The 27,128-nt window shown below is 41.1% G+C and overlaps 4 protein-coding genes across 4 annotated transcripts; 3 read left to right on the forward strand and 1 right to left on the reverse strand.

Annotated features, from left to right (window-relative positions):
* The first annotated feature begins 15,597 nt into the window (after positions 1 to 15,597).
* On the forward strand, positions 15,598 to 16,512 carry LOC128984119 (probable basic-leucine zipper transcription factor D). Its single transcript, XM_054403404.1, has one exon. It carries the CDS (start codon positions 15,598 to 15,600, stop codon positions 16,510 to 16,512), a length of 915 nt encoding a protein of 304 aa, XP_054259379.1.
* Positions 16,513 to 16,524: 12 nt separating this feature from the next.
* LOC128984120 (uncharacterized) lies at positions 16,525 to 17,676 on the forward strand. Its single transcript, XM_054403405.1, has one exon. The coding sequence runs from the start codon at positions 16,525 to 16,527 to the stop codon at positions 17,674 to 17,676; it is 1,152 nt and encodes a 383-aa protein (XP_054259380.1).
* Positions 17,677 to 19,312: 1,636 nt separating this feature from the next.
* Positions 19,313 to 20,635, forward strand: LOC128984121 (uncharacterized protein F54H12.2-like). The gene has a single exon (XM_054403406.1). It carries the CDS (start codon positions 19,313 to 19,315, stop codon positions 20,633 to 20,635), a length of 1,323 nt encoding a protein of 440 aa, XP_054259381.1.
* A 2,104-nt stretch (positions 20,636 to 22,739) lies between these two features.
* LOC128984122 (uncharacterized) lies at positions 22,740 to 24,848 on the reverse strand. The gene has a single exon (XM_054403407.1). It carries the CDS (start codon positions 24,846 to 24,848, stop codon positions 22,740 to 22,742), a length of 2,109 nt encoding a protein of 702 aa, XP_054259382.1.
* Positions 24,849 to 27,128: the final 2,280 nt, after the last annotated feature.

A 27,128-nucleotide genomic window follows, 5' to 3' on the forward strand; every position in this document is an offset into this window, starting at 1 on the left:
GGTAATGTTGAAGAATAGTTTGACTTAATAATCAGATTGCTTTATTAGCCTGTTTTTTTTATTTTTTATTAAAAAAAATTATGTTAAGTTATGGCATTGACTATACACAGAGTTTCTGTGTATAGCCAATGGTTATGGTTATTTGTATTTATTTTTTAAATATATAAAAATGAAAATGTTTCTCTCCCCGGCCCGGTCCTATTGGGAAATCTGGTTCTGCCTGTGGTACTTACCCTGCCCCATGGCATAGTCTGCTCCACATCTCTAGCCCTGTCATAGGATACCCATAGAGCACAGAAGCCAAGGTCTGCTGTCCTATGGTACAGCGCTCCCATCACTCCTCCAACCCATGTGCCGTTGTCCAGCTTGAAACCATACTGGCTGTAATTGGACTTTATCTGGAAATTGTTAAATTCATTGCTATTGTAAATCAATGAAAAAATTATTCTTTCGTATCTCTCTTATACGCACTATAATTTATATTCTGATATATTTTACAGAATCATTAGCAGCAACTCTTATTAACTAATTGGTGGTTGATAAGGCAATTTAAGTGTTCATGAAGGCCAAGGTATGGGCTTGTAACAATGTGAGTCTACAACCGACAAAAAATACTGCATTTGGGACATTTGAGTGAGCCACCCAGCACTTCTGAAGACAGGATCAATTAAGGACTGTGGAAGTTGTTCACATATAAGGCATTGAGTATGGAGAATGTGAAGACTTGGGGCGTAGGCAAGTCAACACAGGACACAGCAGTCTGTAGTCAAGCTCATCTGACGCCAAAGGATCACCTTTTAAATTGCGCCCCCTTGGGCTTGGGGAACCGTGAGTTGTATAAAGAATTGTATACATAGCATTGTAAATATTGTAAATCAACTGGAAGTCCTGAAAACCCCCCAAAGTCTGTGCACTCCAGGAGACAGGGGCAGTAGAGGACTGCTGGAGCTGAGGGGATAGAAAGAATTTGGCATGGAGAAGGGGAAGACTTGGAACAACCAAGCATTGACACTGGACACAGGGGTCTGGAGTCAAGCTGGTCTCAAAAGGATCGTGTGAACAACTGACCTGGCCTTTAGGACCTTTGAGTTGTATATGGATGGTTAATAGAATTGAAGACTTAAAAAAAAAATTCAGGCCAATAAATTAATATGTATGCAAAAAAATTCAGGCCAATAAATTAATATGTATGCGAGCGTCAGTCAATGAATGAGCCTTCCTGAAAAACACCTTATACAAGGAATAAGGGAAAGTCTAGAAAGTAACTTAAAACGATAATTAGTAAGTGATGGGAAAGCATATCATACTGAAGGCAAAAGCTTAACCTCAAATAAAAATTCAAGTATATAGTTACAGGTCATAATAATGGCGATCAGTTATATGGATAATTTCTTTTTCAGACAAAGTTTTTGTCAGTTTGCCTTACAGTGTTGTGTGGGATTGCGTGCAGAATTTTCCAATGTTGACTTTCTAGTAAAATTATCATTCACCCGAATAAAATCTCAAATGTTACCATTCTGTAAACAAGTAGTTTAAGATACTATCATTGAGTATAAACCTAACCAATAGGTTTATACTCAATGATACTATGTAGTTGTTTTTGGTAAAATATAAACAGTAGTGATGATGGTAGGAGAAATGTGAGGTTTCTTACCAACGGAACAAATGAAATTGTCAGATTGAGCTGTCTTGCCATTTCTTTGACAATTTCTGCTTCTATTCCTTCAACTTTCCCTGTTTTCCAAAACAGACATTAAAATATTGTACGCTATACACAGTTTATAAAAGTAACTAAAATGGTTTAAACTGTATGTTTTATTTAATTAAAACCACAGTAAGCAATTAGCCATCAAAATCCAACCTATGACTTTCTCTTAAGGCGGTGACACACTATCGATCTTTTCCCCGATCAAGACCCCGAACCGAGCAGGGAGAAGGGAGAAGGGAGATAAATATCAGCAAAATTTCACTCCGAACATTACCCCGAACAAGACCAAGACCAGACGAATTCTACCGAGCGCGGCAAAAGGGAGTTTAGAGAGAGATGGAGAGTGTGTGCGAGTGAGAGCGCGGAGGTAGTAATAATAAAACAGTAATGAAACATGAAATAACATGTTACCTAATGATAATTTTAATTGCCTTTAATAATATTTATGTTTATATTAATTATGAAGGAATTAATGTATAATATCAATTAAAGGTAAACATTATTGGTATCATTGAGTTGACGGTTTCAACTTGTAAAATACATTTTCAACCTTGACCAAACAAACCAAAAAATTATAACATAAATTCCCATAATATAAAACGGCAAAATATTACCCAGCATTTATTTATTTTACTAATTATAGAGTTAAAATGCCATATTAAATTAGAACTATCATCGCTAGTGCAGGCACCCGCTCGGTGCGGCGCTCGCGACGATGTACGGGGCAAAAATATACTGTGACACACTATCGTACATCACTCCGTACATCGGACCGATCTTTTCTTTGATCTTTCGCCAAAAAACCGCCTCCAGAGCGCTCGTCTCCCTGCTCGGCCTGATGTCTGGTTCGCCGTCTGGTTCGGTGTACGGACCCGTGACACACTATCGAACATGCTCCCTTCGACCTCCCTTCTCCCTTCTCCCTGCTCGGTTCGGGGTCTTGTTCGGGGAAAAGATCGATAGTGTGTCACCGTCTTTAGTGCATTCAGTCACTTAATGTGGTCTTTATTAAATCCCTTCTACATGTTGTATTTTCTAACATTCACATTCTGATATACAGGGTGGTCGCGAATAAGCGTTAAACTTTTTATTGGGTATAATAGGAGCATAAATGGAACTCGTAAACGTGGTTTAAAAAAATATATCTCATACACACCCCCAGAGACGACATGTTTTAAGTTTTTTGAAAAAAATTGACATAAATGCAAAAATGTTGCATTTTTCGGGTTAATTTAAAACTTTCAGCAACAATTAACTGTACCATCGCGTTCTCCACAAAATTTTGAATAAAAATACATGTATTTCAACTTGCCAAAATTTGCATAGCTACTTATTAAATTGAATATAAATAAAATGTTGTGTTTTTCAAAAATTTTTAAAAAATACGTAAACATAAAACTTTTTTTAAAAAAGGTTTTAACGAGCAGCAAACACTTTTAAAAACTGCTCCATGATCTAAGCTTTCAAACAATACCATAAAACGTAATATTTGATCCCGATAAATGTCCGCTATTCAAGTTTGAATGGCGTAAAACACAGTTAACCAAAAACATTTTTACTACTGTCGTGTCGTAATAATGTTTTTTAGATTAATTAAAATAGCACCAATTAAACGGATTTTGAAATCAATTTTTTGGCAATCTTTTTTCAAACTGGATGAATTAACTCAGCTATAAGGCTAATCTTATACCAATTCAAGTAAGATATGTACCTATGATATGAAATGAAAAATTAATAATAATTCATTTCGTAGTAGAGAAATTAGTTTTATTATAGCCATGATATGAAACAAAAAAGAATTAGTAGTTTGGTACTGCATACTTCACTAAAACGACAAGGCTGTACCCTACAACCTAAAAAAAACACGATACAGATATTTGATAAACTTCAACTTAATAAATAAAAGTAGCCTTAAAATATGTTAAAATGAAAATATTACAGTAGTTGGGGATTAAATTGAACACATGAGACAAATAATTTAGTTTCAGGTAATACAAATGTTCAACATTTTGGATAGATTGTACAGACATTTCATCAAATTTTAATAAAAAACACAGTTAGCCCTAAAATATGGTAAAATTAAAAAATTAAATAATGGATTAAAATAAACAAAAAGCTATGAAAGACACAATTGATTTTGGGGAAAATATTCATGTTCAAATCTCTCGGAGACGTGAAAAATTGTGTGGACATTTGAAACAAGAGAGGTCGGCATTCACTTAAGAACATTTTCGAAATTATGGCCATTCTGTCTAATACAGGCTCTGGCTCTCTTTCTCATAGATTGAACAGTTACGCTATGGCTCATCTTTCCCCTGACCACTTCTGCTGCTCCAATGATCATGATCAGTTCTTCTTCAGTGTTTTACAGGGGTTGCATAGACGACCGATTTCATAAACCCCCAAACAAAAAATCCATTGGGTTAAGATCCGGAGATCTGGCAGGCCCAAGAAACAGTGCCTCCTCGTCCGATCCAAGTAGGGAAGTTGAAGTGAAGCTATTCTCTTACTGTTTATTTTAATCCATTATTTAATCTTTTAATTTTACCATATTTTAGGGCTAGTTGTGTTTTTTATTAAAATTTGATGAAATGTCTGTACAATCTATCCAAAATTTTGAACATTTGTATTACCTGAAACTAAATTATTTGTCTCATGTGTTCAATTTAATCCCCAACTACTGTAATATTTTCATTTTAACATATTTTAAGGCTACTTTTATTTATTAAGTTGAAGTTTATCAAATATCTGTATCGTGTTTTTTTTAGGTTGTAGGGTACAGCCTTGTCGTTTTAGTGAAGTATGCAGTAATGTAAATTAGAGAATACGAATAAGTCTTTTTTTTCATATCATGGCTATAATAAAACTAATTTCTCTACTACGAAATGAATTATTATTAATTTTTAATTTCATATCATAGGTACATATCTTACTTGAATTGGTATAAGATTAGCCTTATAACTGAGTTAATTCATCCAGCTTGAAAAAAGATTGCCAAAAAATTGATTTCAAAATCCGTTTAAATGGTGCTATTTTAATTATTCTAAAAAACATTATTACGACGTGACAGTAGTAAAAATGTTTTGGGTAACCTGTGTTTTATGCCATTCAAACTTGAATAGCGGACATTTATCGGGATCAAATATTACGATTTATGGTATTGTTTGAAAGCTTAGATCATGGAGCAGTTTTTAAAAGTGTTTGCTGCTCGTTAAAACCTTTTTTAAAAAAAGTTTTATGTTTACGTATTTTTTAAAAATTTTTGAAAAACACAAAATTTTATTTCTATTCAATTTAATAAGTAGCTATGAAAATTTTGGCAAGTTGAAATACATGTATTTTTATTCAAAATTTTGTGGAGAACGCGATGGTACAGTTAATTGTTGCTGAAAGTTTTAGATTAACCCGAAAAATGCAACATTTTTGCATTTATGTCAATTTTTTTCAAAAAACTTAAAACATGTCATCTCTGGGGGTGTGTATGAGATATATTTTTTAAACCACGTTTACGAGTTCCATTTATGCTCCTATTATACCCAATAAAAAGTTTAACGCTTATTCGCGACCACCCTGTATATTGTTGTTAAAAAAACCTTAAATAATGAAAGCAACAAAAATATTATACAGTTACCAAAGTTTGGATTTAAAAACTACTCAGAAATTATCTGAATCAGAGATATTTTGTCTCTTATCCATTTTTGTATTTGGACATCTATAAAAAAAAACTATCTTTGTCAATTGTTCATCAATTTAACACAAAACCTTTTTTTGTTAACAGTCACTAGGCTTCAAAAATTGTGTTCACAACCTAGTCCATCATTAGTCCTGAGCATTATCACTTATCAGTGAACTCCAACCAACAGAATCTTTACATACAAAGTTCACCATATGGTTTCTGATCTACATGATGTTAATTACCATCCGATTTCTTCATGGCTGGTTTAAGCAAGACTCTATGGCAAATTACCTACTGCAATTCAATAATGTACTCTGAAGACAGTATTGTCAATTAATCTATCTGTTTCATCACTCACCAATCATCACAGAGAGCATAGCTGATCAGATAAGAACTGTTTACACAATATTTTTACCTGTTTTGTTATCAGCCATGGAGAATAGAGGACAATTGAATGTCGCCACTCTAACAACCCCTCCTCCAACAAAGGATTTAGATTCCATATCCCCCCGTAGTATGGTGGTCCTAACATGTTCAGCTGATACCTGGTGGAAGTACCTTCTCAACAAGGTAGGAGGGTCTAGTACATATATCACGTCTGCGTCCTCTAATACCACAACCACTGAGGAGTAACCAAAGTCATCTTTGTAGTTTTTGTCCAACAAAATTTTATTCTGATTTAGAATCAAAATAAGTGTTTCATTTCTTTTGCCAAAACCATGATTCTTAAAATCACAATTAACAAAATCTGATAAATTAGAGACGAAAAGCAAGTGATTTGTACATTGATCCTGGTGACTTGTATTTTTCATAACAATTGGTATACTAGTTTCAATCAATTCGGTCAACACTTGCGATATTTTTCTTTCAAACTCCCTGTTGAGTGCAATTTCCACACAATTGTTTTCCTTCAAAATGTTGTAAAAGACACTATTTAATATCTTTGTTTTATTGAAGTTGTTATATAATAAAACACATTGACAATTATTAAAACACCTTAGTAAATAAAACAATACGGTTAAATGTTTTAATTTCATTTTTACAGTTCAAACTATAAACAAATTGAGATGTGTAACTATTTTATATTCAAGATACCCACAATTTAATAAGTGATTATATTGTAATGAATTATTTCAAATGTCCTACAGTAAAAACCTTTTTGCCAGAAACGTATGTATGTTTGTGTTTACAGACTCTAATGCATAAACAAATCCTGGAATATACCCAAGCTTACCCCTGATATACTACTGTAATGAACATAGAACAATTTTATGAATGGTCCCATTTGTCACGGAATGAGTTTTTAGCTTCAATATCTTTGATAAGTTATTGATTGTCATTATGAAGTGGTCATCTGCATAATGGGCTCTCAGATTATATTAAAAATTGATTGTTGTTTTTCAACGTTTCTTGCAAATCAAGTTTTGAAAAAAATCCCTAAATGCTCTGCATATAGCCTTTTATAAGCTTTAAATGATAAACTGTGTTTTTGGCCTAGTTCTATTCGACAAATATATGTTGTGTATATACAACAATTTTGTTGTTCCATTTTAGCCATGGAAAATACCAATGGCTCTTACAAATTAGTAAAAACTGCAAAAGTTTTAAACTGTTTTTGTAGAAGTTACATATATTTGTCGAATAGAACTAGGCCAAAAACACAGTTAATCATTTAAAGCTTATAAAAGGCTATATGCACAACATTAGGGATTTTTTTTCCAAACTTGATTTGCAAGAAACGTTGCATCATTTTGCAAAGAATTTGGGGCCAAAAACATGTTTGTTGTATATACAGCTCTTTGGCATTTTTTAAAGGACATTATTTTCTTAAGAGTAGGGGCCTAATATTAATTGTTATAAAGTTATTTTTAGCGGACAACTGTAGGCTATTAGATTTCCTGTGTGTTAAATTATACGGATATAATATAGGTATTTTAAAATAACCTGTTTTTGTTTATAGAAAAACACACTTCCTACATACAATTTCAATTTGTGTTTTAATTTTAAACATTACTGACAAGTTTTATGTTAAACTGTCCTACACTTCAAAATTTATTTATAAATGTCACAAAAACTCATAGTCAGTCAAATAACGTGTTGGAAACTACTAGCAATAAACACCCAACACCTCTTTTATTCATTAAGCATACAGAACTCTCCCACATGCACTAGTGTGCACAAACTATATTAACTATTACAACACTATTTTTTACAGATATAATAGTAAAATTTATGTACACACTTTAAGTTTAAAATTTAATGGCACGTTATATAGACGGAAAATTGATATATTCAACAACAATAACAGGTAGCAAAAATGTTACTGGTTTACTTAAAAATTTATTTATTCTATAGTCTAGAAGAATATTATTTACCCTTTTCAGGAAACAGCCCCCCTAACTAACCTTTTCACTACCTTTTCAGGGTATGGTTATGTAAATAGATCAAACATTTTTAAACTTGGTACTCGTGGATATGGACGAGGAAGAATCTAATTATAATTAAATCAATGTGTATGCTAAACTAATGCATTTATACATTTATATATGTATATATTTATACATATTTATGTACTAAGTAAATTTTATTCTAGCATTATAAACATAAACCATCCAACTTGTAGTTCCTTATGTAGTTCATGAAAAATAAAAAATCTTTAATTAATAGAATAAATTAAATATATTTGCTGCATAACCAATTATTTATTACAAAGTGATACAATAAAGAGTGTACAAAGCAACAAAAGCTTACAGGAACATAGTTATAAAAATCTTAAATAAGAAAAAATAAAGAGAAAATAATACATCTTTAATGTAAAACTGTAACATACAAAACCACAACTAACTGTATCACAACAAAAACAGTCCATAAGAGACGAAAGGAAAATTGTAGTAGCTTGTACGGTCTTAGGCCTACTTCTGATCTCAGTGATAATGACATCATATACGGTAGGACCCAGTATATCCGGTATAGATGGGACCAGCGTCATGACGGATAACCGAATACCGGATAAACAGTTTTTACAGATTTTTGATATGTACACAATAAAAAACTCCTTCAGAAAGTCTCTGCAATACCCGCAATACAGGAGCGTGTTGTTGCGATTCCTTTGCGAAGGCGTTCTTAGTTTGCTTTTTTCGTCTCGAAAAATCTCGTAACAAAGTCAATCTCGCTCGAAAAAACGTAGTTTTATCAAATTTTCAAATTTCTAAAAAATTCTAGACCGGTCCGTTCTTAAAAACATTATTAAAATATGTTCCATTAGGTTTTCCTTCAATCCCATCCTACATATCATTGAACTGAACAAGCTGAACAAAAATAAAACAAAAATCACCTATCTATCTCTTTTTTTAGAAGCTAAATATAACTAAGTAATTTCTAGGGTAAAACACAACTTTCAACAATCCAAAGAATTCTTAAGCAGAGAAAATTCCCATGAATTGTTAACTTTAATTTTTTTTCAAGGTTAATAAAACCTATCTTTATATTTTGGAATTGAAATTAGAACTACATTAAACAAAGAGCCACATGCATGTAGTTGTATTTATTATGTGTTTAAAATATGTAAAAATATAATTTTGTCAAAAAATCTGTTTTAGCATAAACTCCCCCAAGGGGACTGTGACCGTAAAAATTATCAACAATTGACATTTTTATTTTTTGGTCTTTTATTATTAATTAAAATCTTCTGATTACAACGGTATAATTATTTTTTTCCAGCTTGACTGGAAGTTAGTAAAAAAATAAAAGAAAATGTTTTTACCCGGTCTCATAGCAACAAAAAATTGTTTAGTTATCTTGCACATGGGCCTACGTTTTCTGCGATTCCCGTAAGTCAGCTTTTTATAACTTTGACGTCACTTTTCTCAGCTATCTGTAGGACTAGAGTATCCAAATCTTTACCATATATTTTATACTTAATATACTAGTTCCTCCCAGAAGGATTTTAATTGATTACACCCACAAGTCGTAAAAAAATTTTTTTAGTACTAAATTTCTATGAAAAAAATTGTAATTTTTTGAAAATTAAAAAAAACACTTGGTGTAAATATTTTTTTAAATCTTCTAGGAGGAACTAGATAAACATATGGCCTTTAAAATAAAAAAAAAACATTAAGGCTCTACCTGTCATAGTTCTCTAGATATGTAGCGTATAGATAACATTATATAAGATAGGCAGTCACAGTCCCCCTAGTAAGAAGTAAAAACATCATATTAAATAGTTACATACTTGTTATTTTATTTAGGTACCTTTTAGAAAATCTCCCATACAGAGAATAAGATATTTTTTACTTAAAAACACACGTAACCACGAGAGTTACAGAACTAATATTTTAAAACAAAATAACACAACCGAATAGGCCTATATGTTCTTCAGTCTTAAATAAAATCCTAAACTGCCTTGCCTTTTATTTGTGTTTTACGTCCATTTCGTCACGATACAGAATAATGTTCTGGAAATAAACGGTTCTCATAACTATCTTGCAGTTCAGAGTTCCGGAAAAATAGGTTGACTACTGAGGCAGAATTTATTTCCTCGAGATAACACAGCTCTTGTTTAAGTGATGTTTTTTCTTCTTCTTTACTTTACAATTAATTGTGGACCTTATACGATGAAGAACAGGATCTACTTAAATTACGCGAAGCGAATTTGTTGTAAATGCGACATATTTCTGATAGACGCTCTGACGTATATGGGAACATTTTACATTTGACTCAAAAGCGCGCTGGACGCGCCATTTATAGCACAGAAATCAGATGTTATTTGTAGGCTAAAAAGGTCGCCGGAATTACGGTGTATAATACGACACGACACATACACATGACTTTCAAAACGACATAAAAATACCCCACCGCAGCAAACCTGTAGACTATGCAAATTTCCATTTACTTTACCTTACTGGATTTCTACTAAAATATTCTCTTAAAATTGCCAGATTTATTTTCTTTTTGAATAACATTAATTTTAATGAGTACCTCTACTTAGGTTTGCTGCTACAAAGAAGGTAATTAGGTGTGTTTTTTTTTATCTAAAATTGTATATCTTCGTATGAAATAAACAAAATTTACAAAAATTACAATTACATTTCCTTCTTTAAATTATCTCCTTAACCGTTAGACATACATTAATGCGTCATTATACAAAATTATTTTTTTATGCTATGGTTTGGTAAGAAATGGTGAATTTTATGTTTTATGGTCAAAATAGGAACACCAAATCTTAATCCATAAACCCCCGTTCTCACAGTCCATGCTGGTTCGCAAACTCATTCAAATGAAAATAGGTTTACATGTTTGTACAACATTTCATTAAAATCTTATCATTTTTGCTCGAGTCATCGCACTAATGGACACTAAATGCACTAACGGAGATATATAAATGTATACGGATGTAGCGTAAGTAGTATTGTTATGGGTACCTTGCGCGATGTGCAATTGATGTGCAGTGATGTGCCAGACCACCCACGGTGGCACCTCCCCCCCTCCCCCCCTGCACCTCCCACTGCACCTCCCCCTCCCCCTGCACATCCCCCTCCCCCTGCACATCCCCCTCCCCCCCTGCACCTCCCCCGCCATGCACCTCCCCACGCCACTGCACCTCCCCCTCCCCCTGCACATCCCCCTCCCCCTGCACATCCCCCTCCCCCTGCACATCCCCCCTCCCCCTGCACATCCCCCTCCCACTGCACATCCTACACCTCCGGATGTGCTAGACCTCCCACGGAGAGAGGTGTAGTCGGCGCTCCCTCTGATCCTAGGATACAAAGGAATCCACTTAACAGGTGATTGACGGATCCATTATTTGAGTTTCTAAAAGCTTTTAGTAAGACCATTACATTTGACGAAGGTGAGCAAATCTTGACAAGCATCTAAAACGCTTTGTTTAGTTCACTAACAAAGGAAAGCTTCTAGAACGTTCCTTCGATTGACGCCGACAAAGGAACACCTGTTGTTTACCACTGGATCTTCGTGGAAGTTTCTATCGTTTCTGCGTCGCACATTCTTTACCCCCTCTCTCTGGCTACACTGCGTTACTCGCCCGTTCCCTTCAGTTAGGGTTTGGACTTTGCACGAGATGGCTGAAAAACAACAACAGTGGGCGAACGATATCGACGACGCCGATTTACACCGGGCGTGCGTCGAGGCGGAGGAGCGGGATCGGGAACATCAGGCGATTCTACTTCAGCTGCTGGAGGAGGAGGAGAGAGAGCTGAGTTACAAAATAGAGCATGTTTGGTGCTCCCAGCCTCGGGACGACGTAGAGTGGGCTCATCATGATGCAGATATGGCACGATGGGCAAAACTTCAAAATAGGATTATGGAGTTGAAGAAATAAACAGAATTTAAATCATCCTTCCCCTAATCCTCCTCCTGCTTCATCATAAAACGGTCTTTTTAAAGACCACCTAAGCCTTAGTGAGTTAAGTTCACTTTAATGAGAAAACTAGATGGTCCATACTCGCACTGTTTAGTTTTTGAGACCACCCACGGAGCGATGTGCCAGACCACGCAGGCATGAAGGCACCTCCCCCCCCCCATCGTCTCGTCCGTCCCATCCTGCACCCCTAGGATGTGCCATACCACCCACGGAGCGAGATGCTGGCGGCTGTCCCTTTGATATTTCGATACAATGGAAAGCTTTTATCGTAGGCACTCCCTTTGGTCCTAGGATACAAAGGAATCCACTTAACGGATGATTGACAGATCCATTAGTAGAGTTTCTATAGGCATTGTTTAGTCCAATATAACAATGGATAACCTTCTGGAACATTCCATCGCTTTACGCCAACAAAGGAACACGTGTTGTTTACCACTGGACCTTCGTGGAAACTTCCATCGTTTCTGCGTCGTGCATCCTATCCCCACCCCCTCTCTCTGGCTATACTGCGTTACTCATCCGCTACCTTCAGATAGGGTTTGGAGTTCACACGAGATGGCCAACCAACAGCAAGAGAAACAGCAACAGTGGGCGAGCGATATAGACGACGCCGATTTACACCAGGCGTGCGCTGTGGCAGAGGAGCGGGAGCGGGAACGTCAGGCGACTCTACTTCGGCTGCTGGAGGAGCAGAAAGAGTTGCATATAAAATTTTTTCGTATTTGGTCCCGTCAGCCCAGGAACGACTTTGAATGGAGCTGGTGGGCAGATGATTCTAAGAGAATGAGAGAACTCTATGATGAAATCGAGGAGCTGAAGAAATAAAAAGACAATTATATCATTATTCTTCACCTCGCCTCCTTTTCCTTTCCCTTTTCCTTCGGCGTCAAACGGTCTTTTTAAAGACCACCTAAGCTTTAGTGAGTTAAGTGCACTGTAACGAGAAAACTGGAAGGTGCAATGTCGTGCTGTACAGTTTTCGAGTTGGACCACCCACGTATCTAGGTCCTGACGTCACCTTGTGATGACGTCATATCGTAGTATTAGTTGTTGGTTTACCCGCAGCAAAACGCTAGTGGTGGTGTCAATATCACATGATACAACCGCCGACAATTCAGTTAGTTCTGTGAGTGCGTTGAGTAAACTCGTGTCGTGCGTTCATAGTGTTATGTTCACTATGACTACTACTACTACTAGTACTACTACTGGTGACGTCGGTATGTCTAATATTGCTGATACAGAAAAAACAATACGTTTTATTATGGAGGAGATACAAGCTTTGGAGGATAACGCAATCAGTGGTTTTTCTACAGAACATGTGGAGCAGCCAGACTTTGAGCTGAAACAATTACAGCAGCAACAGCATAAGCAGGAGAAAATTAATAACAACAAGAAGAAGAAGACTCGTGATGTAAATGTGCAAGCTGATATTGGTAGTGAAATTAACAAAGAAGAAGAAAAAGAAGATGAACTAAGTCAAGGGCAAGACGAAGGATGGGTGTTTAGATCGGCTAACGATTCGCCAGCCATTACGTGGATTGACGAAGATTTCCAATACACCGTACAGAATCCCGCTAATCGAGGGCGAGTTTTATTGAAATTACATTTATTTGAGGAAGGAGTGCAAACACACAGTTGCGGCATATATTTGAATGAAAAGAAAGGAGATAAAATATACAACAGTGTGAATCATTTACTGTCACAATTAGAGAATTTATGGGTCGATCGTTTGACAGGAGTCCCGAAAATACACGGTGTGACAAAGTCAATGACGCCGCTACCCGCGTGGCGCCGACCAATGGATTGCGCAATCGAAAACGGCGGAAGAATAAAACAAAGGAAGAAACGTTCTGTGGCGCCAGAGAAGATGATGCAATCGGATGAGACAAAAGATTATACCAACAATAGCAGCGTTTCCAAGAAGCCACGTGTTGATGCGCAGCTGCAGTCGAGGGGACGAAACAAAAAGAAACAACTACAAAAAACCGGTCTGTGCTAGACTCTCCTACAGGGGTGGATTCTGAGAAATATTGACACACCTGCATTCTTCACCCCACCACTGCGCTGTCGCTGCTTCTACAACAATTCATTCATCGTCTAACCACTGTGCGGATCGAACGTGTGTACAGTTTTGCTTGACTTAAACTTTTTTCACTAAAACATTTATTATGCCAAAATGCGAGTCAGTCAGTGTCGGTGGTAGTGGAGGTGGAGGCAGCAGTGATGTGATGGACTTAAAAAATGAACTCAACGCCGTGCAATTAAACACGCCATACACGAAGATCATCGATCTTTGTGAAGAGTGCGCTTATCGTATTGTGAAATTCGAACGAGTGACCACACCGTACGGAGAGACTATCATGGTTGTGCTGGAAGGACTACTCGGCGATGAGCTCTACATCCGTGTCTACCTACCACGACGCTTTAACGAGGCGATCACAGATCAACGCATTGAGCAGTACAACAGGGGATTCGGTGATCGACTATGCCTCGTCAGAAGAAGCGCTCCAGCTGGCAGTAAATATACTCCATTGGAGTTTGTTTGAAATAAATTTAAATTAATGTACAAAACTGTTTTTATTATCATTTTTACTAACCTCAAAAAACTAATGATTATTGTAATTTTCTTAAAATGAAATTGTAACTTTGATAGGTTTTGTAAGTCAATACGTATAGTCACGTTCACAGCATAATCAAATAGTCTTTTTATTTACACTCCTTTTTCCCTATTGTTATAAATAATTATCATAAATTAGTTTGTGGTGTTGTTAGTGTAGTCAGTAAGCAAAATGGACTTGAGGTGGAAACATCCGTTTTCGGCCATAGTAGCCGGCCCTTCGGGCTCTGGTAAATCACAATTCGTCATGCGATTCATAGATCACTCAAATGAAATTTGTGATACGGATTTTGCTAACATATATTGGCATCATCCGCACTCGAATGATATTGTCCAACAGAGCAGTAGCAGTGGCAGCAGAGGCAGAGGTATTGTCCAGTACAGAAACAGTCTGCCAGACATGAACGATTTCGACGGAAGTGTACCTAATTTGATCATCGTGGACGATATGATGCGTGAAACAGACAGCAGTGTGGTGGATCTGTTTACTAAAGGATCACATCACAAAAGCTTGAGTGTTTTCTTTATAACGCAGAATCTGTTTCATCAAGGTCGCGGTCAGAGAGATATTTCCCTTAATGCTCATTACATAGTGTGTTTTAAGAACCCTAGAGATCGGGCTCAGATAAAACATTTAGCTCGTCAAATCTATCCGGATAATACTAAATTTATAGAGGAAGCATACGCGGACGCTACACGCGATCCACACGCATATCTGCTGATAGACTTAAAACAATCTACACCGGATGAGATGCGCATTCGTTCGACTATCTTTCCGGACGATCCGATTAATTCTGTATACCTACCGAAGATTAGTGGTAGCAGGGGCCACATTAATAATAAATAGAACACATCCACATCGGGTAAGTATCAGTCGTCATGTCGCAGTGTGTGAGGAAAGACGCGGCTCTACTGTCGGCACTCGTACACGCTACACCGAAGGAACGTAAAGCGCTGTTAAAGGTGTGCGACATCAGTCGTATACGGTCGGTGTGCGAGTGCGCATACAACCTGTTACGCGGTAACGTATCGGTGTCTGACAAACGCAAGAGACAATTGAACAAGTATAAAACAAATCTCAGACGATTGGTAAAAAGAGGTGAGACTTGGGCTAAGAAACGCCAATATCTAGTACAGAAAGGAGGCGGTTTCCTACTGCCCATACTGTTGAGCACCGTACTACAAGCCATACTTCATAAATCCATCCCACAATAATAATGGAGTACGCGAAGAAAATGGTCGTCGTACCGCAAGAGTTGATCGAGCGGTTACGAAACAGTGGTGACAACAACAACAACAACAACAACAACAACAAAAACAACAACAATGATAATATAAAGTCGTCATCGAATCGATTCGGAGATGACAGAGGCAACAGTATCGACAATGAAATGCATCGCATATTGACGGATAAAACTTTGAGCGATTACGAAAAATGGAAGCAATATCAACAGGTGTTGCAAAGATTTTTACATTTTGCCTCTGTCAATAGACAACCGATCAGTATTCCCATCATAGAGACATCAACATCATCATCATCATCAGCAGCATCATTACTGCAAGCAGCATCAGCGTCGTCGCCGCCACCCGGTACAGTGGAGGAGATAGTGGACACTTTTTCTAAAACGTACAAGCCGGATGTGCGTAATCTGTTACGATTCATCGTCCGCGAAGGTAGTGTGATAAATTGGGATAAGGACTTTGCGGTGTATGTGCGAAATGAAAAAATTCCCGATTCCAACATCGTGGACATATTACACTGCATAGTGAGAGTCCGTATGGTGGATTACATGCCCGCCGGTTGGTACGAAGTCATGAACGCGTTACGCGACATGAATGTGCCCAAGGAGTATATAAACAATTCAACGGCGTTACAGTATCTGGGTGCGGGATACAGATCGTTACGTGGTGACGTGGCGTCGGCTGCGGCAAGTAGTCCGATCATATCGTCGGCACCGAGAACACCTATGCGCGATCGTTTACGTTCTGCTTACGTTAATCAGCAGCGGACGCTATCACCTACTTCACCGTTACCCTCGTTGGCGGCTCATCGAAGACAACGAACACAACAACAGCAAGATAGAGATCAATCACTTTCACCGTTGGACAGGTGGGAACCGTTTTCACCATAGTGCGGATAAATCATGGAACGATTGTACTACGATCCCGAAGATCCGGCATCATACGGTGGCGTCACACCTCTAGTGCGAGCGATTCGTGACGGGATTGAGAAGAAAAACAATAACAAGGGGAAAAAGAAAAAGACAACACGAAAAGTGGTGTTGGACTGGTTACGAACACAAGACACTTACACATTGCACAAGCCGGTGCGTAAACGATTCGCACGCAACCGTTACGTTGTATTCGGTCCGGACGAATTGTGGCAAGCAGATTTGAATGACATGCGCGGTCTGAGTGCGTTCAACGACGGAATCAATTATCTGTTGACGGCGATAGACGTGTTCAGTAAAAGATTGTACGTGGTGCCGTTGAAAACTAAGAGCGGCGCCGAAGTGGCCAACGCGTTCGAGAACATATTTAAAAAAAACACCGTCACACCTCCGAGATGTCTGCAGACGGACAAGGGTACGGAATTCACCGGCGCCAAGGTGAAACAATTGTTCAGAAAATACAATGTCAGATACGTCACGACACAGAACCCCGACGTGAAATCGGCGGTCGTTGAACGTGTCAATCGCACTTTGAAATCACGCATGTGGCGCTATCTCACGTACAAAAACACGCACCGTTACATCAACGTGTTACAAAAACTGGTGAACGCCTACAATCGCAGTGCACACAGAAGTTTGGGCACTGACGGTGGCAGAGGCTTACGGCCGATAGACGTGAAGAAAGAAGATAAGAAAATCGTTTATAGAGTGTGGAAGAACATGTACAGCAGTGGCAGTGGCAGCGGCATCAAGACTAAATTGCCTAAGCGTAGAAAGGCGAAATTCATAGCGGGTGACACGGTGCGCATCGCTAAGGAAAAAGGTACGTTCACCAAAGGATACGAGACGAACTGGAGTAAAGAAGTGTTTGTCGTGGACCGCGAATATGGCCATCATCCGTTGCCGTTGTACTTGTTGCGTGATTTGAATGGATCACCATTGATCGGTCGTTTCTACGAAGAAGAATTGCAGAAGATCACTCTGCCACCGGACCGTCTGTACGAAATCGATAAAATACTTGACACCAAAGGTGTCGGTCGCAGTAAGCGTTACCTCGTCAAGTGGATAGGTTACGGTAACGAGTTTAACTCTTGGATACCGGCGTCGGAAGTTAAACAATTATAAGGCATGCATCAGCAAAAAAAAAAAAAATAATAATAATTATAATAAAAAAAAAATGAGCAAACACAGTCAGTTCTATTTGACACTGCCCAGTAACAGTTCGATGAACTACTATCCGAACAACACTGTGGCCGATTATATCACTCAACTGCCCACGTCGATACATCTGACGGACGGTGAATGGGAAGTGGCACTGGTCGAAGCGCATTATCCCTGTTCGTTTCTGACGGTGGGCAAAGACGCGAAGATATTCATCTACTACGAAGGTCTCAGCGACATAGCCACCGGTGGTTCCGACAAAACCAACAAAGTCAAGGTGAAAATTCTCAACGTTGAGCCCGGCAACTACAAAGATATCGAAGAACTGATACGTGTGATAAACACTATGGAAAGCTTACAGTTTTACGCCACGTTCGTCTACGACAGAAACACCAAAGTGGTGGATATAGCGATTCGCAGTCACGTGGTACAAATGGAATTGAGCACAGGTCTCGCGCTGCAGATGGGGTTTGATCCCGCCGAGACGGACTTGAAGAGCAACAAGAAAGCAAAACTGCCGGCCAACATACAAGCCGGACTGCCGGGTGACATGTACGTGTATTGCGATTTGGTCGAGCCACAATTGGTTGGCGATACGGTGGCGCCGTTATTGAAGATCGTCAACATCGATACGTCAAACTACGTGTACGGCGCACACAAGACCGTTCATTTCACGGATCCACACTACGTGCCCGTCATCAAGAGTGCGTTCGAGAACGTGGAAATCGACTTAAGGGGCAGCACGGGTGATCGACTGCCATTCCACTTCGGGACTACGTGCATGAAGCTACACCTGCGCCGATCGCTCGCGACAGCTTAAATAGACGACGACGACGACGACGACGACGACGACGACGACGACGACGATAGCATAAACATCAGTGGCAGCAGCAGCAGCAGCAACGATGAATACGAACGATCCGTATTTGGCATACTACCGGCGACAGTTGCAACAGTCGGGACATGGCGTGTCGTCCGTGTACAGAGATGCGGCATTCCAGCGTGGACACGGTATCGGCAGTTTTCTCGCCGGACTCGTACGTTCTGTGGCACCGTTACTGAAGTCCGGCGCGACCACTGTCGGCAAGGAGGCGTTACGTTCGGGAGTCGGATTCTTGGGTGACTTGGTGTCCGCCGGTGGTACGCAACATCCCAAGTACGCGGCTGCTGCTCGTCTCAAAGAATTTACCGGCTCGCTGAAACGCAGAGCTGATGACAAAGTAGAACGTGTATTGAGTGGCGGTGGCGCGGTGTATAAGAAAAGACGAATACGTCGCGTCACGCCACAGTCGTTGGCGACACTTCTAAGAGTACGGACGTCCACTGCTACCGCCACTAAACGGAGGAGGAAGAGGAGCATGAGAAAATATTCTACCGCCACCAAGAGACAGCATAAGAAAACGAATAAACGGCGCAGAACTACGACCAAAAGGATTAAAAGAACGAAAACTCGACGTTCTACAACAGGCAGTAAAAGGAGGACGACGCGCAGGAGCAGGTCTAAAAAGATTCGATCTACGAAAAGAACGAGAGCACGAGGAGGATTACCGACAATAGATATATTCAATTAGACGTGATAAAATTTTTCTACAACAACAACATGTCGTTCATCCATCAGAAATCGTGCGAATGTGTGAAAACCGAATTGGATTTATTCTCGTTACCACCCACTCAGACTAGTATAGAGAACGGTAAGTGGATTCAGTACAAGCCTATCTCGTCTTTGACAGACGATTCGCCTATAGAGTTCGTCATACCGGCTAACGGAGAAGAATACACGGACTTGACGCAAACACTGTTACACGTCGAGGCGACAATAGTGAAAGGCGACGGCACAAAAGTGGAAGAGGCGTTAGTGGAAGAAATTGGTCCGGTAAACAATTGGCTGCACTCACTGTTCAGTCAAGTGGATCTGTTCGTCAATCACAAACTGGTGTCACCGCAAAACAATACGTACGCGTATCGTGCCTATTTGGAAAACCTACTGAACTACGGTGGTAGTGCGAAAAAGTCACATCTCACGACTACGCTGTTCTACGAAGACAAAGCCGACAAAATGGACGATTGCGACATTGCCAACGACGGACTGGTCAAGCGACGAGGATTCGTCAAGAAGAGCACATACGTCGACATGGTGGGCAATTTACATCTGGACTTGTGCAATCAAGACAAGTTTATGTTGAACGGTGTCGAAATGCGATTGCGTCTCGTCAGAGCGAGAAACTCGTTTGCCGTCATGTCAAAAACTGCGACGGATTGCAAGGTGCACATTCGAGAGGCGAATCTGTTCGTCCGTCGTTGTAAGATCAATCCCGGCGTGTTGGTGGCGCACAGCAAGACGCTGGAGAGTGGCACGGCCAAGTATCCGATTACACGCGTGGACGTGAAATCCATCACGCTGCCGAGTGGTATCCTGGGCAAGACGTTGGACAGCGTGTTCCTGGGACAGTTGCCGAAACGTATCATCGTAGGACTGGTGGACAACGTGGCGTTCAACGGCGATTTCAAGAAGAACCCGTTCAATTTTCAACATTTCAATTTGAACTATTTCGCTCTTTACATCGACGGTGAACAAGTGCCCTGTAAGGCGTTGACACCGGCCTTCACGGGCGACTCAAAACTGTACGCTCTCGCATATCATACGTTGTTCACCGGCACCGGAATACAGTTCGCCGACAAGGGCAACGAGATCGACAGAACGGAGTATCCGAATGGCTACTGCTTGATGGCGTTCGACTTGACGCCGGACATGTCGGCCGGTGAATCAAGTCACTGGAACCTGGTGCGTAACGGTAATTTACGCATCGAACTGCAATTCAAAGAAGCGTTGGCCGCGTCCGTCAACTGTATAGTGTACGCCGAATTAGACAACGTCATCGAAGTGGATCGACACCGCAACGTGTCCGTGGATTTTAGTGGATAAAAACAACAACAAATAAAACAAAAATACATGAGCATCCGCAGCTCATGCCTACGTCACCGCCACTCAGCTCAGTCTAACATCGACATTCGACCGTGATGGATCGTTGTTACCGTCACGCTCCGTCGCGCCAGCAGACACAAACAACAACACATAGTTATAAACAGGAATCTACAGCAGTTGTTTTGGACTTACAATGTTTCAAGGACAACAACAACAACGAATTCATAGTGAAAGAGGCCAGTGTGGTCGACGTGTCAACCGGTACTTTGTTACTACATCACGTAGCACGTGCGCCGTTCGATCGTGATTCACTGTCCGCAGATAAACTCAGAGAGTCCTACTGGTTGACCAAACACTGTCACGGACTCGACTGGAATCGTGGTGACGTGCCCTACTACGTGTTGATTGATAAACTGCGCACATGTCTCTCACGTCGCAGTGTCGTCTATGTGAAAGGAGTGGAAAAGAAAGAATATGTCGTCAAGAATTTAATCGTCACCGCGTCGGACGGTATGACTATCGGACAGATTTTCGCACAGAATAACAAGTACGACAGATGGACCAACGAGATAGCTGCTGCTGCTGCTGCTGCTACCACCTCGACTACGGTTGTGGTGGACTTGAGCGATATGGGTTGTGGATCACTGGCTTCGGTCGGTAATCTACTGTCTGCCAACGTGTTGCGATGCGGTCAACACAAGAGCGTAAAACACCGTTGTTCACTGTCTAACTGCACTCTCTTACGCGGTTGGTTACTGCTTACTTCCGCTGCCACAAAAGAGAACGCACACTGCGGTTTGTCGTCGTGCTACCTTTGTAGTAGACAACAGTTGAGGACTTGCTACAATGACGAAGTTGACAACGGTATATCAACAGCTGCGGCTGCATCATCACCGTCACTGATAACCCAAGCATCGATGACAGTGACGACTACATCGATCAACAGCAGTGGTATCAGCGGTCTCGATACCATTTCCGAAGAAGAAGAAGAAGAGAACGAGGACAACAAATACGAAGAAGGAGACGGCTACGACTACGAAGAATTATAATAATTAAATGATAATGAATACTACCGACATCACGAAATATTTGTCTCAACTACCACGCGAGAAAATAGCGAACACAGGAGTGTACGCGTCAGACCGCCTGCCAACACGTATCGAACCTTTGACGGCCATAGTAGTCAACACAATGCCGCACACGGAAAGCGGGGAACATTGGGTGGCCTTCTACATGGACAGTGAAGCTACGCATATAGAATATTTCGACAGTTTCGGCCGTCAACCGTTTTTGGCCGAATACCAACAGTTTCTCAGACGAAATTCTCGTCGTTACGTCTCGAACAAGTACCAACACCAACGCCACGACACTTCCGTGTGTGGACACTACTGTCTAACTTACCTGTACTGTCGCATAATGTACGACAAGACAATGAACGATTTTGTACAGCTGTTCAACGGTGACACCTCTTCTGTCATCACACCCACCGATGCAGCCAACAACGACTTCCTGGTCCGAAGACTCTTCCATATGCTTTATCACCACTGACCATACCATACACTTACCTGAGTTTTTCTTTCTATTTGAATTGTATAAATATCGAATTGAATTTTTGCAAAAAAATATATATTTATAATTATCTAATGTACATTAGAATTAGTAAATTTGGGAAAAATAAAAACACATGTTTATATTGAAAAATATTTGGTTTTGCTTTATTTACCATTATGACTCTATATAAATCAAAACAAGTTAGTGACAATTCACTATATATTTTATTATTATAATAACATCATATAAATAAATATTAAATTAAAACAATTTTTTTTTATCTAATATCACAGTTAAATTAATTTATTACTTTATTCAATATAAAATCTGAATGAAATTAGTAACTAAAAATTGTTACTAATTCAATACTAATTGATTCCTAAATAAATTAGAATTTATTACCTAATAAAATTTAATTCCTAGTATATTTGGTTCCTAATATAATTAACTAGTTGTTGTCCGTCAATTGTCTTTGCCATCACCACCACGACGACGATCCGAGGCTTATGCACCGCAAACACGCGCACTATGTAGATGTTATTGTTGTACTGCTTCAATCTACTTCTTCGATGTCAACGTCGTTATCGCTCGCATCCATTGTCGCTGACGGTGACGATGCAATGTTGCGACGACTGTGGCATCTACTGGAGTTCCCGTTGCTGTCTTCTGGAGCCAAAAGCATTGCCCGGTGCGCTGGAATTTTATAGTGACCCCACGGTAACGTATTGACGCCGTCCTCTTCGATATAACGTTTGTCGTCGTACGGCGCCATCGATCGTTTCGACACCACAACGGAGTATATTATGTGGTGTCGGGACTGAAACCGATCGTTATCCGTGTACAAGACCCGCTGTTCCTGTAGACATCGTCTGTAATCGTCTACAGTCAGGCCTTTGGCCACTACGGCGCGATTCACCCCCTTGGCCCGTTTCACAGGTGGTAAACCGTCGCCGACACCGTCTTCGCTGCTATCGCTCCGCAGGAACATGAAGCAGTACAGTTTCGCCATCAGGCCGATGAATTCACTAATGATCGCCCCATTGGCTTCGTCCTTGAATTTCCCCAGGACCCGGGCGTTGGTTGGATCGTAGCAGATATGGTCCCGGGGATAGTTGCTGGTGTCGAAGTCGTCCAGGTGATTCATCATGTCCTCGTAGACGTCTACGGTACGGATTAAATAGATCAGCCCGTCTGTGTCTATGTAGAGAAGTCTGAGCCGATCTATTCCATACCGCTCTTGCAGACGGTAGTGGAATCCGTACATCCACGTCTTACTGTGGTCCAGAATGCACATACCCGCGTACACCGGCTTGTCCAAGATGACGCGGACTTTCTTCATGTGTAGTAGGGCCAAGTCTTTGTTGTACCACGTCCGGTCACTGAAATTAGACTTGGCCACATACTTGGTGTACGTTTTCGGGTTTGTAGCCAATTTTATGTTAATATGTTTTCTTACATTCTGGAGGCTCATACCATAGACAGCGTTGACCATAAGCTTAAATAGTTCCACCTCGAACTTGTTCTTGGCCTGCTGCCTGAGTCTGGTATTCATCGCCACGTACGGTTGTAGCCACTTTCGCTGCTTGAAGCGCAGAACACGATGTATCCGACGCACACGCAATCCGTTGTCCATCGCCTGCTGAAGTGCTCGATAATGGATTACGTATGCGTCTTTATCAAACAGGGTGACCATTAGTTTAGCAGATTTGCCTACGCTGTATGTGCGGAGGACGTCGTCCGCATATGGCAATTGGTCTCGAGGCGCTTTCCGCAGTTCCGGACAGAACGGTAGGTCTCGGTGTTTGTCATGGAGTCGAGGATCTCGTGGATACTCCAAATCCACCTCCAAGACGTAGCCTACATCTCCGTCTGCCGGTATGTCCTCGATAACCAATTCGTCTATTTCCTGACGCGACAGCCACTCGAAATCTTTGTACGGGAGCGACTGCGACATGGCCCATCCGTATAGGTTGTTCGCGTCGTAGTACATAATATAATCTCCATATATGTGGTTGTTGTTATCTACGGCGCTAACACTAGTCGAAGGTGCGAACCGACCGTCTCGGCTGACGCCATTTTCAATTCGCCTCTTATTGTTGCTACTCCTGCTACCACCTGCTGATGTTGAAGGATTGTTGACGGTGGTAGCGTTGGTGTATTTATTATTGGCGACAGCGTGTCGGGTTGCGCACTGGGTCAAGCCACCCCGGATCCCTTTCTCGAAGAACAGGTACATATCTACGTCCTGTAGGGTATCCAGGGTCACGTCAGTTTTGAAAAGCATCACGTCCCAAGCGTACGACGGTAAGGTCAACCAGTGGGCTGGATCGAGGTCGTAATGTTCCAGACACTGGTCCCGAAAGCCCTCGAAGACGTCCGCCAACAGCAACACGTCTGTTTTCAAATACAAGTCGGCATAGTCTCCGAGGGTTGTGCAATTGAAGTGTGACCATACGCGTCGGGCGTGAGCATAATCTTCTTCTTTTACGTCCTCCTTGCGTAGGCTGTCTCTGAAGGATTCTGGTGGCGGTAACACGTTTTCGTCCAATACCGAGAGTGACGTTACGTACTCGTATGGAAAAACTCCTTTGCGATGTACTAATGCAAAGTCAGCATCGGCAGGAAAAAAGGATTTTGTGATTTTAAGATGTTCTATTGGCATAAGGGAAACTAAATTTGACAAGGCTCGGGACAAAAATCTATAAGAATCTACAAATCTAAGTGTGAGTCGGTTGTGACGATTCGCACCGTCATGTACGAATCGTTTACTGAAGGAGATGTATTTTTCTTCTGTGTTGGCGAGTACGTTTACGTCACCCCCGTCTATGGCCAGCTCTCTTACCACAAAATGAGCATCATAATTGCTCAAATTGTGGAAGTAGCAATGTATCGTGTCTTGCTCCTTGAATTTTAAATTGCAAGACCGATGTGCTGCACCTCGAAACGTGTAGGGGGTGAGTGTTGGTGATCACGAACTGCTGGATCGTTTCGGCCGTCACCGTCACCGTCGACGAATGGTTTCTTACAGATGTGACATCTGGTGGCGGCACGAAACTCCGCTTCTTGCTGCGCATCTAATTGTGGTTCGGTCCGGCGTGTTTTGTACAAAACATCTCCTATACGCCGGACGTCTTTCTTGATGGATTCCATAAAATGATGCGCAGCGTTCTCACCCCTATAGAGACGAAGTTCCGAAAACGTGTTACCGCGGTCCTCTTGATTGGCTCCTAACCTGTGGCTATCACGAACGTAGTAAGCGTACGCGTACGGTCTGTGAACCTTCCTTGTCCTGACATGATCAGAATCCGGTCTATTGTTTTTATGTGGTTTTCCCCCTCGCTGTGTTGCTGGATCTTCATCCGGAGGGGGAACTGTCGGTGGATCTGTGAGAGGTTGGTCGTCTTCTTGATCGTATGGTACGAGCGCACACTCAAAGTCGGCATAAATAGTAAATCTTTGTCGCTGTGTACGCTCGTACCTATCAAACTTAATGTGTTTCTTAGGAGCCAGATCGGTGCGCAACGGCGCATGGTCTAAACAATATTTCTTGTGTTCTGCAAGTCGCTGCTCACCCCGTTTACCGTCAACTGTCGGTGTGTTGTCAAAATGAGCGAAACAGCGCTTGCAAATGAACAATCTACCATGGTGTCGAGTGATCTGGCTCCTGACCAATCTCTCGAAGTTTTTGATGAGTGCATAATGTGTAGTTTCATGATCTGACAGGTACAAGAGGTCGAAATGGTCATCGAGTTCTCGGTCTACTACACGGAGTGGATATACGATGTATTCGTACTTTGATGTTAATTGACCGTCTCTCCGTGTAGTCCGGACCCGATCCAATCCGTACACGTTTACGCTTACTCCAACGTTTCTCTTCTCAAATGTCGGGATTTGCTCCAGCCGTACAGGAAAAGTTAATTGGGAAAAATCTAAATCAATTCGCGCACGGAACTCGGGTGAAAAGTCCGTGGCGTTTAGCTGGTGACGATAGGGATTATGAATAAATTTGGACAAAATGGCGTACATGAAGCATTTTTGATCCCGATCATTCAGCACGTTGATCACGGCCTTTTTAGCAGCGACGCTTTGGGGCAACGGGACGTACGAGCTACCTCCGAGAGGTCGGTAAACATTGACGCGGATCTCCATGTCTACGATCCTCGCGAAGGTCCAGCCCGAGCCCTTCATTTCGCACGCCTCCTTTTCGTCCACCAACTTTTGAAACAAATTACTACACAGTTCATCTATGTCGGTGGACCGGAGAACGGCGACATTCTTTGTCTTAAAGGCGCGTCGACACGTTTGGTCGTGAACGTTCGTGAATTCGCAATCTAGCCACAGGTTGGTCTTGATGGCTGTCACGTGTTCCAATATGCGGTGCATAAGCGTTACAATATCCTCAAACAATTGAGTCAGAAACTCCGGGATAGTAAGCCGAGAAGGCGCTTCGTCACGTAATCTGTACGTTTTTAATCGTCCGCGAAACGCCGTCTCGACTTCTTCAAAATTCTCAGGTGCAATATTCCCCGGAATTTCTGACGGTTCGTCACTACCACTACCACTACCACTACCACTAGGGCTGTAACTACTACTACCTTGGCTGCCACCGCCTCCATGTTGATTGGACGGTCCTGCAGTTGGTGGAGGCGGTGTCGGTGGTGGCGGTGGGGGTGGTGGAGGAGAATCCTCGGTGCCCCATATTTTCACCCTCTTCGACCTACAGTGAAAACGCAAGTGTCTGTTCATGCTGAACTCTGTTTTGAACTGGCGGCCGCACTCAGGGCACCGAAATCTCTTGAGGGATATCGCTGCCGGACAGTTGGCCTCCATATGTCTTCTGAGGCAAAATCTTCTGCCAAAGGCTCGACCACAGTCCGGACAAACGTATCGCGTCGCTGGGGGCGGTGGTGATGGCTGTGGGGGTGTCGGGCTGCTGCTGCTG

The sequence above is a fragment of the Macrosteles quadrilineatus genome, unplaced genomic scaffold (assembly GCF_028750875.1).
Source record: "Macrosteles quadrilineatus isolate MER2022 unplaced genomic scaffold, UCM_ALF_1.0 Scaffold_2__2_contigs__length_208266976, whole genome shotgun sequence".
In the NCBI taxonomy this organism is placed as follows: Eukaryota; Metazoa; Arthropoda; class Insecta; order Hemiptera; family Cicadellidae; genus Macrosteles; species Macrosteles quadrilineatus.

Coding starts and splice junctions, on each gene's coding strand:
- LOC128984119 (XM_054403404.1), top strand. CDS start 15,598: ATGGAGTACGCGAAGAAAATGGTCGTCGTACCGCAAGAGTTGATCGAG.
- LOC128984120 (XM_054403405.1), top strand. CDS start 16,525: ATGGAACGATTGTACTACGATCCCGAAGATCCGGCATCATACGGTGGC.
- LOC128984121 (XM_054403406.1), top strand. CDS start 19,313: ATGTCGTTCATCCATCAGAAATCGTGCGAATGTGTGAAAACCGAATTG.
- LOC128984122 (XM_054403407.1), bottom strand. CDS start 24,848: ATGCCAATAGAACATCTTAAAATCACAAAATCCTTTTTTCCTGCCGAT.